Here is a 12,044-nt window from a genome sequence, read left to right as displayed (position 1 = left end):
CCAGAATCACAATCCAGGTCTCCTTTGTGTGTGGCAGGAAACTAACCACTCGAGCCATGACCACTGACTCACAAATCTGCATTGGCAGGAAGCTGGAGTCAGGAACTGGAAAGGGCAATCAAACCCAGGCATTCCAATATGGCATATGGGCATCCTAATGGTGTTTTCATCACCAGGCTGAATGCCTGGCTATTGTTTCAGTATCACCACCACTACCACCACCACCACCATCATCATCATCTTAAAGGACACAATAGGGACAATGCAATGGTAAATGGTTGCATACTCAGTCACTTGGGAGCACTATTTGGGGGTAACAGGGAGTGCTGTGAGCTGTGGAAAGCTGTAGACAACAAGCCCCACACAGAGAAACCCAAGTTGTCATGGAGGGTTGCGGGTCGCTTGTTACTACAAAGGGTGAGTTCTTAAAATCAGATTTTCATGTAGAATCTGTTACGCCTTTAAAGTCATCCCTATTCTTTTTTTTTTTTTTTTTTTTTTTTTTATTTGACAGGTAGAGTTATAGACAGTGAGAGGTTTCACTCTCCAAATGGCTGCCACGGCCGGCATTGCGCCCATCCAAAGCCAGGAGCCAGGTGCTTCCTCCTGGTCTCCCATGCGGGTGCAGGGCCCAAGCACTCAGGCCATCCTCCACTGCCTTCCCAGGCCACAGCAGAAAGCTGGAGTGGAAGAGGTGCAACCGGGACTGGAACCCGGCGCCCATATGGGATACCGCAGGCAGAGGATTAACCAAGTGAGCCACCATGCCTGCCCCTGTTCTTTTGTTCTTAAAACAAAGCCTGTGAATGCCAAACAAAATTAAGAGGCAGGGGGCCAGCACTCTAGTATAGTACGCTAAGCCTCCGCCTGCATCACTGGCATCCCATATGGGTGCTGGTTCGAGTCCTGGCTGCTCCACTTCTGATCCAGCTCTCTGAGAAAGCAGTGGAAGATGGCCCAAGTGCTTGGGCCCCTGCATCCTCGTGGGAAACCTGGAAGAAGCTTCTGGCTCTTGGCTTTGGATTAGCCTAGATCCGACTGCTGCAGCCATTTGGGGAGTGAACCAGCAGATGGAAGACCTTTCTGTCTCTCCCTCTCTGTCTGTAACTCTACCTTTCAGATAAGTAAGTAAAACCTTTTTTTTTTAAAAAAAAAAATTAAATGGCAAGATCTGCTGTACCTCCAGCTTTCTGTCTCTAAATGAAGACAAAAGCAACATGAAGAGGGCAAGGCTTGAGGGAGTTCAGGGGATGGCACGGATTGGAGACGTGGGAGGCAGGGGGCCACAGGAGGTGTCTGCGAAGAAGCCCTCCACGCGCTGCCCCCTCCCCGGCCGCTGCTCCCTGGTGGCTCTGATGCTCTGGCTGCCGCCGGGACAGGCAAACTCTGGAACTGACACAGCATCTTGAAGCTGGGGTGCTTCCGTGCCCTCCTCACTCAAGAGCAAGGTTTTTAGAGGTGGAAAACACAAAGGCATGGGTATAACATTGATAACCATCCAAGCTCCGTGGAAAAGTAGACCAGGTCTTGTTCCGTCTGAACCTAGAATCATCCAGAGATTTCCTGCTGCACTTGGGATCACTCTGCAGTCTTAACTGCCCTTGAAGGCCCTGTGTGCTCTGGCCCTGTCGCCCTCCCTGGCTTCAGTTCTTCAGGCCTCAGCTCCAACCTCAGAGCTGAGAGCAGCTTTGCTTGACTTCCCTGGCTAAATTAGCCCCGGGTCAACCAACACGAGGGTACTACAATAAGTTCATGGCAAATGGAATTAAAAGATAAGTTTATTTTGGTGCAAAAAAAGGTCTGAAACCCAGGCATGCAAAGGATCTTCAGAAACTTCATGAAATAGTAAGTACTATTTATGACGAACCAACAGCCAATGTCCTACTGAATGGGGAGGAGCTGAAAACGTTTCCCCTAAGATCTGGACCAAGATGAAGAATGTCTGCTGTCACAGCTCATTCAGGATGTTACCGGAAGTATCAGCAAGAACACTTAGGGAAGAGAAAGAAATAAAAGGCTTCAAAGTTAGAAAAAAGGAAGTCAAAATATCCATGTTTGCAGAGGACACGATGTTGTACTTGGAACAACTTCAACATTCCACCAAAAAGCCGTTAGGACTCCTAAACCAATTCAGTAAAGTTTCAGGTTACAAAATAAACATACAAAACCCAGCAGCTTTTTATATGCTAATGATGAACTCACTGAAAGAGAGATTAAGAAATCCCTATCCCAATAGCCACAAAAATAACCAAATATTTAGGAATAAATTAACCAAAGTGGAAGATCTCTACAATGAAAATCATAAAAACATTGATAAAAGAAATCAGCAGGACACACAGAAATATGGAAAAAAATTCCTCGCTCATCGATTGGAAGACTCATGTCTCTAAATGTCTCTAAATGACAAATTAAAATGTACTTCCTAAAGCAATCTACAGAGTCAAAGCAATCCCAACACAATACCAATGACATTGTTTACAGCATTGGAAAACAATCAAAGAATTCATATGGAATCAGAAAAGACCCAGAATTGCCAAAGCGAACCTGAGCAGAAAGTAAGTAAATAAAAATAAGTAAGCTGGAGGCATCCCAGTACCTGACTTCAAAGCATACTACAAAGCTATAGTAATTAAAACAGCATGTACTGGCATAAAACTGACACACAGATCAGTGGAACAGAGTAGAGAGCCCAGAAATTAATCCATAAACATACAGCCAACTGATTTTTGACAAAACCGCCTAGACTATACCCTGGAGTAAGGACAATCTCTTCAATAAATAGTGCTGGCAAAACTGAATGTATATATGGAGAAGAATGAACTTAGATCCATACCTCTTACCTATACAAAAATCAACTCAAGATGGACCAAACACCTAAGTTTAAGACCTGAGACTATGATGTTGCTGGAAGAAATGTCTCTAAATGTCTCTACATGTAGGGGAAACACTCTCAGACATTGTAGGTGACAATATCTTGGATAAGACCCCAAAAACACAGTCAACAAAAGCCAAAGTAAACAAATAGGACTTAGCAAACTAAGATGCTTCTGCACAACAAGGGAAAAATCAGTACAGAGAAGTGACGTCCAGCACAATGGAAAAAATATCTGCAAACTACATATGGACAAAGGATTCATATACAGAATGTATCAGCAATTAAAAAAAAAAACCGGGGAATCCATCCACTTAAGAAATAGGCATAGGACCTCAGCAGACAGTTCTCAAAAGAAGAAATACAAATGGCCAACAAATATATGAAAAAATGCTCAACATCACTAGCCATCAGGGAAGTGCAAATCAAAGCCACAAAGAAATACAACCTCTCCCCCATCAGAATGGTTAAAATCCAAAACACAGAGAGTAACAAATGCTGGTGAAGATGCAGACAAGGGGAACATTGACTTACACTGTTGGTGGGAATGCAAATTAGTGCAGCCACCAAGGGAAGCAGTGTAGGGATTTCTTCAAAACTAGAAATAGACTTGCCATGTGATCTGGCAATCCCAATACTGGATATATATCAGAGATACCTGCACCACCATGTGTACAATAGCATTGTTCACAATAGCCAAGATATGGACTCAATCAAGGTATCTGTCATCAGATGAGTGGATAAGGAAAACTTTCTATATACACACAATGGTATATTATTCAGATATAAAAAAATGAAATTCTACCATTTACATCAAAATGCATGCGACTGGGGGGGCATCATGTTGAGTGAAATATGCCGGGCACAGAAAGACAAATACTGTACATTCTACCTTCTATGTGTGAACTATTAAAAAACAATCAAAGGACAAATATCGAAAGAGAAAGCAATGCCTGCATGTGTCAGTATTGCTGAAAATACATCTTTGTCAAACTTTGTTTTATATCTGTCAAACCAATGGTCAACAATGTTATAAAACTACTATAGTTTTAAGGATCTGGGATTATTTTAAGTTACTGCATATGGGTGAAATGTTCATCAAATATTCATTTGATTATTGTTTATAGCCCTGGCCTGCATTGCCAGTGAACTTGGGTCATTTTTCTTGTTGATTTCTTTATTTAGTGGATCATTAAGCCAATGAGTGGAATGTTAATTAAAAGTATGTTATCTCTTCAGTATATAATTAGCAAAGACCTCTTCAGTCTGCGCCCACACAGAAACGCAAAGTATAAAAATACTGTTTCAGTACCAGTCATAGCATCACTTGGCTTTAGACGACACATTAGGGACAGATCCCGCATGGGGTGTAAGTACACAGTGACTCCTGTTGCTGACTTAACAATTTGACACTCCTGTTCATGGCGTCAGTAATCTCCCTAGGCTCTAGTCATGAGTTGCCAGGGCTATGGAAGCCTTTAGAGTTCGCTGACTTTGGTCTTATTCCGATAGGGTCATAGTCAAAGTGGAGGTTCTCTCCTCCCTTCGGAGAAGGGTATCTCCTTCTTTGATGGCCCCGTTCTTTCCACTGGGATCTCACTCACAGAGATCATTCATTTAGGTCTTTTTTTTTTTTTTTCCCATGATATCTTGGCTTTCCATGCCTGCTATACTCTCATGGGCTCTTCAGCCAGATCTGAATGCCTTGAGGGCTGATTCTGAGGCCGGAGTGTTGTTTAGGACATCTGCCATCCTATGAGTCTGCTGTGTATCCCACTTCCCATGTTGGATCTTTCTCTCCCTTTTTGAGTGATCTTCTGTATATAAAGAGAATTGGAAATGAAAAAAAAAAAAACAACCTGGTGTTAAAATGGAAATGGCATAGAAAATTAATTATTTTGAAAAAAAAAATTATGTAGGATCTCTGTCTTTAATGTGCTGTACATTGCTATTTAATGCTATAATTAGTAATCCAATGGTAGTTTTTTCACTCGATGTTGCTATATGGGCAAAATGTTGAAACCTTTACCTAATATATACTAAATTGATCTTCTGTATACAAAGAGAATTGAAAATGAATCTTTACATGAATGGAAGGGGAAAGGGAGCGGGAGGGGGGAGGGTTGCAGGCGGGAGGGAAGTTATGGGAGGGGGGAAGCCATTGTAACCCACAAGCTATACTTTGGAAATTTATATTCATTAAATAAAAGTTTAATAAAAAAAAAAAAAGTATGTTATCTCAAAAACTAAGGAGGGGAGCCCGGCGCCGTGGCTCACTTCATTGATCCTCTACCTGCGGTGCCGGCATCCCATATGGGCAGCGGGTTCTAGTCCCAGTTGCTCTTCTTCCAGGCCAGCTTTCTGCTGTGGCCCAGGAGGGCAGTGGAGGATGGCCCAAGTGCTTGGGTCCCTGCACCCACATGGGAGACCAGGAAGAAGCACCTGGCTTCAGATAGGTGCAATGCCAGCCGTAGCGGCCATTTCGGGGGTGAACCAATGGAGGGAAGACCTTTCTCTCTCTGTTTCTCCCTCTCACTGTCTGTAACTCTACCTGACAAAAAAAAAAAAAAAACACACAAAACAAAAAAAACCAAACAACTAAGGAAGCAAAGGAGGAAGGAAGGGGAGAAAGAGAGAGGGAGGAAAGAGGGGAAGGAGAGAGAAAGGAAATATTATATTCTTAGGATTCTAGCTGTGAACCACACTGTATCTGTTCTCTCTGTATGAATATTACATTGACATGAAAAAATAGAGAAGAATAAAAAAAGTTCATGGAAACAAGTACTGTGCAAAAGCTATTCATGGATTTCTTTCTTTTCTTTTCTTTTTTTTTTTTTTGACAGGCAGAGTGGACAGTGAGAGAGAGAGAGAAAGGTCCTCCCTTTCATTGGTTCACCCGCATTGTGCTGATCCGAAGCCAGGAGCCAGGTGCTTCTCCTGGTCTCCCATGTGGGTGCAGGGCCCAAGCACCTGGGCCATCCTCCACTGCCTTCCTGGGCCACAGCAGAGAGCTGGCCTGGAAGAGGGGCAACCGGGATAGAATCTGGCGCCCCAACCGGGACTAGAACCCGGTGTGCCGGTGCCGCAAGTGGAGGATTAGCCTATTGAGCTGTGGCGCCGGCCACTATTCATGGATTTCTAAATTCGTTTGCACTAAACTTTTAACTCCATTTCCCAGACACTTTTGAAAGTATCTTGTATCTTCTGTCTAGCCTGACTTCCAGGTGTGTACTCTTCTGAGCACGTTGTCTGCGGTTGCCTATTTGTGGCTTTCCTGTTTATTGTCTGCCTCTTCCTTCTAAAATATAAGCATGGCGGGGTGGGGGCAGATTTTAAACTCAGTTCCAGGCACACAGTAGATACTCGGTAAGTACGTGTTGAATGAAGTAAGGTTTAAGAAATCCAGACGCCAGGTGGGCGTCTGATGCAGTGGCTGAGTCACCACTTGGGATACCAGCACCCGGCATCAGAGTGCCTGGGATCGAGTCCCGGCTCCTCTGCTTCTGATCCAGCACCTTGGGGGCAGCAGGTGAGGGCTCAAGCACTCGGGTCTCTGTCAGCAGAGTCCAGGGCTCTGGGCTCCAGCCTGGCCCAGCCCCAGCTGTTGGTGGCGTCTGGGCAGCCAGTCAGCGGATGGGAGATCTCTGTGTCTTGTTGCCTTTCAAATAAAATGAAAATATAGAAGCTAAATTTTTTTAAAAAAATGAAATCTGGAAGAATCCCACATCTGCTGACCACCTGTCTTACTTCCTCCGTGTCTCGGAGAACGTCTTTGTTCAGAAAACTGCTTTTTCTTTCTCAGTCCCTGCCAGCGAGGTGAGGCCATGGGGTTTGTTTTCCAGTTGGCAGTTCATACTCCGAGTCCCGACCACCTACTGGGCCTTGGCATCTTTGTCCACCTCTGACGTCGTCCAGCAGGGCCCTGCACAGACTCCTGGTCTACCTCGAGCTCCACAGCCAACACTTGTCAGCCTAGCCCAGCCCAGCCCTTCCTCAGCTATCACAGACATTCTAGACAACGTCCGAGAACACCGTGGGGCAGGGGCCTGGCAGGCTTCACCCTGGCCGCCACGGAGGGGCCCTAGTAGGAGGGTGACCCCTGCACCTGGTTGAAGGTTTTCCAGTGGGCCGGTCCTACTTGACGCACCTACCTCTCTCTCCAACTTGTGCCTTCTCCATCTTTCTGCTGAATCTTGTTCTTAACTCCTTTTACTGCACAAGCTCAAGTGGAAAGTTCTGAAAATGACTTTTTTATATGGATTCTTTCTGGTTGAGGCCTGCAGCCTCTGCACCTCCACATAGTACAGAGTGGTAGCTATGTGTGTGTGTGTGCGCGCGCGCGTGTGTGTTGATACTTTTCTTGAGTGAGGGCCCCTGTCTGTCATCACATCTTCCAAAGGGTCTGTGTCCCTGAGACTCTGAACCATGGGAAGGCTCATTCCATGGCGAGGAACGTAGAGGGATCCAGCTCTCACATATAAAGTGTTTGGAAAAGCCGAATGTATGGAGACAGACAGTAGCTTTGGGGCTGCCTGGGGGTTCTAGCTGGGAAGGGAGAGGGGCTGCTAACGGGCACAGAATTTTTTTGGGGTGGATGGAAGCGTGGCGGAATTAGATTGTGGGGTGTGTACACATTTACCAAAAGTCACTGTTTACCCTCTAGGTGCTGTAGCTGAGTGGGGATGGAGGCGGAGTGAGCGGGGTTGCCAAGGCCCCACGGTGGAAGGGATCAGACCTCAGCAGGGACTTACTGATGTGAAGAGCTTCCTCATCCAGCTTGGTTGAAGACGACTCATTGTCCTCGATGTCCTTGCTGCTGGCCACCTGGGTGACCATGCTCTGGGGCTCATCAGAGCTGGGGTTAATGGAGACCATGCTGCTCTGCGGGGAGGACCCTCCGCTGATCCTGGACAGACTGACCATGGAGCCCCGCCGACTCGGCTTGCGGTTGGTGGTGCGCGTGGAAGGGATTTTGAATTTCTTCGTCTGAAGGGGAGAGAGGAGAAAGAGGTGAGGGGGATGGAAAGACGGGAGGGGCAGGGAGGGGAGGAAAAAGCAAAAAGCCAGCTTTGACAGCCAATTCCTTCTGGTTCCTTCTGCATGCCCATGAGACACACCCTGATTCTGCAAAGCCCTCTGGGCACAAAGCAAGATGATGACAATGTGTGATGGAGCTGATTGTACACAGCGAGTGCATGATCACCCCAGGGGGCACCCCAGGAAGCAACGAGGCTGCCCAAGCCCAGACGGGTTCTGGACTCTACTTCTTCATTAACAATTGGAGATTGGAGTTTTCTTCGGTGTTCAGGGTTTTATTTAAACAGCACCCGAGCTGTCTATTCACTGCGCAGCCTGGCCTTGGGGTTGGCGACTCTGGCGGGCAGCTGGGCTGCTCCTTCCACGATGGCTTTGCGGGTCGTGGAGGAGGCGGGAGCAATCTCGGCACAGGAAGATCTGCTGCACACCAGCGGCACCTGCAGCTCCTTGACGTTGTGGACTGGGAACTTTCGGAAGCTGCTGGGCAGCATGTGCTTGGGTTTCCTGTTGCTGTAACCAATGTTGGACATCGGGATCTGGCCCTTGGATCTTCTCCGCACCCCGTTGTCATCACCTCTGGGTGTCTGCCAGTTATCTGGACATTTCGGTCGGACTGGTGCTGGATGAACTTCTTGGTCCTCTTTTTGACGATCTTGGGCTTTACCAGGTGTCTGAGGGTGGCCATGACGCCCAGTAGAAGGCAGCCACCTCCATAGGTAGCACCGAGGAAGAGAAGTGGAACTGGTGTTCAAGCTGCAGAAGAGGATGGGTCTAAACTTGTCTCCATCTTGGTGTTGACCCCCGCCCCCCCAGATGGCAAAGATCAACTTCTTGCACAGCAACCTGATGCCTGGGCCTCCATGAGGGGAGATTTGCGTTCACTGGGGGTTTTCTAAAGATCACAAGATGGAGAAGATTCCAGGCCTGACCTTTTAGAGGAAGAAGCAGGAAGCAGATGTGTTCGATGGTGCCGACATTCTTGAGGGGGAGGGGCGTGGAGAAGCCACAGTTTGGGTGGGTGGGGAGGACTGGGTGACCAGTCCCAGAAGGGTTTAAGGGGCATTAGAGAAGAGCGCGGTGGGGAGCGGTCAGATGGAACTGGTTATAGACATGTGTGTGTGTGTGTGTGTGTACAGCTTGCTGTGTGACAAATACCGGAATGTACAGTCTGGTCACGTCCTCACCTAACCCCTGACCCAAATTTCAGAGGGGCTTCCTAACTTGCCCAACACCATAATTTAACACCAAAGCTGATTTCTAAACCTTGCTTACAAATCCTGTAAATGCCTTTCTTGGTGGCTGGTGAACCTGGCGCTTAAGATGCCGGGTTTATAGTCGGGGGAGGGTAGGCCCTTGGCGGCTCTAGATGAAGAGCCAGGTCTCCATAAAAAGGGGCAGAGGGAGAGGGAGAGGGGGCGGGCTAATGCCCTCTTCACATCAAACTCAGTGTTTGACGCCCGAGGAAAGAAGAGAGGGAGGAGAGATGGCACTGGAGGCCACACGGACTGAATCCATAGAGAACAGGGTGGCAGGACTCATTCCAGGGCTCTGCTGTACGTGATCACAAGTAACACTGCCATTGGCTGCCTCCTGGGGCCCTGAATACGGGTGGAACTCCCCTGCACTAGGAGAGGGGAGGGATTTCTTGGTTGCACAGAGGAAGGAGGAGGTTTGGGAAGACAGAAAGCAGGGGGTGGGGTGCAGATGGGGTTTCTCCCTGTGGCCGCCCCTCCTCTCTCCCCAGTCTGCAGTGAGATTCTGCACAAGTGGTGGGAATTTTTCAGCACGAGACAGACTGGGGAGTTGGAGTTTGAAGTGGGTTGAGTCAGATCTACCAGGAGGCATGTGCATTGCAAAGCGACTACGACAAAGAAAAAGCAAAAGCCAAAGGCTGGCACGTTTTCTCTTTTGCTGAATGAGGAGTTTCGTGCCAGCCTTGCTTTGTCCTGACATCGCAACTGCTCAGAAGAGCCTCCCACATCCAGGGTTCTGTGCCCGCCTTCCTAGGGCTAGGGTTTCCTCTTGCGCTCTTCAGGTTCCCATTCATTAAAATTCAATTAATCGCTCCAATCAGGAAATCCAAAGAGAAGGGCTGACACTTCTGATTGATTGAGAGTGGCAGAAAAATGAAATGGGGGGGGGGGGGGCGGGGGTTGTGACAGGCAGTCCCAGCGCTGAACTGGCTTGCTGGGAGGGGACTGAAATCCCCACTCGCTTCTCTGTTTCTCACATCTTGCTCAGGAGCAGCGGTCACCGGTGGCTGCGCTCCACCCTCAGCAGGGACCGAGGGGAAGATGTCCCCGAATGGCTCCTTATGCTAAGAAGCAAGTGTTGCAAACTGCTGGCCCGCGGGGCAGACGTGTCCAGCTACTCAGGAACTGACCAATGGGGAGATTTCTTCCTAAACAGAAAAGCCCAAGTGTTTGGTTTCTTTAGACGATGACAAGCCCTGGGCTCCCACTGTCACACGGCGACATGAGCTGGGACTCTGCAGAGGGTCTCCCTTCAGCTGTGCAGAGGTGGTGTGGTCTGCCCCAGGCCTCGCCGCGCCCTGCTGTGCCCCACTCCGCCCGGATTTCTCGGTCCTAGGAACGCTGCCCTGTCAGGGACGGAGGAGCGCCAGCCCTACGAAAGCCAATCAGGGCTGTGGGAGTTGGCTGGAGTCTTTCAGCATCTTCCCTATACAGGTGGAGAAACTGGGGTCCTAAAGGGGAAAGGATTTGTCCGAGGGCTCACAGAGAACTGAGTCACAGGGGCCCAACCGGGGCTCCCGCGCCCCAACTTAGAGCTCTCCCGCCCCAGAGAGGGCCGAGCCGCAGCCTCCTGTGGGACCCACACCATGGCTGGAGAACTCAGTTTTGGGAGGAATTCCTGTCCAGCCATTCACGCTCCCTTCCTCCCACGCCGGCTCTGAAGGATCCAGGACTTTTTTTTTTTTTTTTTTGAAAGGTCTGTGGCTCCCACTGCGTTTTCTGTGCACTTCTGGAAACAGATGCACAGGTTATCTCCATAGCAACTCTCTCTGGTTGAAAACAAAGCCTCTTACTTCCCAGTAACCTGGCGAAAGAGCGAAGAAATCGTCCAAGTCTTCACGAGGGCGGGTAGAACCACAGCAGGGAGAAGGTGCATTTGAAGAGCCTGGTGTTTCACACAGCAGACCCGAGATTGACTCCTGACTGCTACTACCCTGCTGTGTGACCTCATGGGTGTCACTCAACCTCTCTGAGCTCCAACTTCATCCTCTCCCATCAGAGGTTAAGAATAGGGCCCTGCGGCATTGTTCTTCCTCCTTCCTCCTTCTCCTCCTCCTCTTTGAGCAAAGCAAGATTCATTTAAGGTGGCAACCTCCTGCCACAGCAGTCCGGCTGGGGGGGGGGGGGCGCGGTTCCGAGGCAGCTGGGCCCCTGCCTTGTATTCCTAGGAGGGCAGAGCTGGACAACACCAGGGTGGTATCTCAAAAAGTCCGCGGAGAACACATATTATGAAAAAACTACGGAGGGCTCTCAAACATTTTTTGGTGCCCAAATACTTATTTCTGCTTTTCCATGAACTTTCCGGAGCACCCAAGAGCTTGTGTTTCACAGCACCAGGTCGGCTGCCGCGCCGTGGAAAAGCGCCCTCCAGAAATGACGCGGCTCCAGCACCTGCCCGCTTTCCGAGTGGGTCTGCAGGGTGGGGTCTTCCCTGGTGTCCTAGGGTGCAGCATTAAACCCACAGCAAGTGCTGCAGCCGGGAGGTTGGGGGCGGGGCTCAGCCACCGTCCCGTCCCTCAGTGCCACCTGTTATCACCTCCCTCCTTCTTACTATGGGGCTTGCCTGTTGTGTGGAAGAACTGGGAGGTCTGGGGACAGGAGTGAGTCTGGGGTGAGGAGACTGGGCCCCTGAGGTCCCCTTAATAGTGAGCCACGTGCCAGCGGAGCGGTCCTGTCTGCTGGATCACTCACTCGCTATTTTCAGAGAGGGAGGGAGGAGTGGACGTTATTGATCTAAGGCTGGGCAAGGCGAGTCCATCTCCTCCTGGTGACATCTTATTTATTTATTTTTAATTTTTTGGCAGAGTGGACAGTGAGAGAAAGAGAGAGACAGAGAGAAAGGTCTTCCTTTACTGTTGGTTCACCCTCCAATGGCCACTATG

The 12,044-nt window shown here is 48.9% G+C and overlaps 1 protein-coding gene across 1 annotated transcript in view; it reads right to left on the bottom strand.

Moving 5' to 3' along the window:
* Window positions 1–12,044, bottom strand: part of CCDC60 (coiled-coil domain containing 60) — a 188,242-nt gene that overhangs the window by 28,736 nt on the left and 147,462 nt on the right. The window contains exon 8 of the mRNA XM_062182846.1: window positions 7,624–7,858. Within this exon, the coding sequence (XP_062038830.1) occupies window positions 7,624–7,858 (235 nt within the window). The remainder of the gene's footprint in view (window positions 1–7,623; window positions 7,859–12,044) is intronic.

Source organism: Lepus europaeus, chromosome 23 (genome assembly GCF_033115175.1).
Source record: "Lepus europaeus isolate LE1 chromosome 23, mLepTim1.pri, whole genome shotgun sequence".
NCBI classification, from domain to species: Eukaryota; Metazoa; Chordata; class Mammalia; order Lagomorpha; family Leporidae; genus Lepus; species Lepus europaeus.
This window is presented reverse-complemented; position numbering and strand designations above follow the sequence as displayed.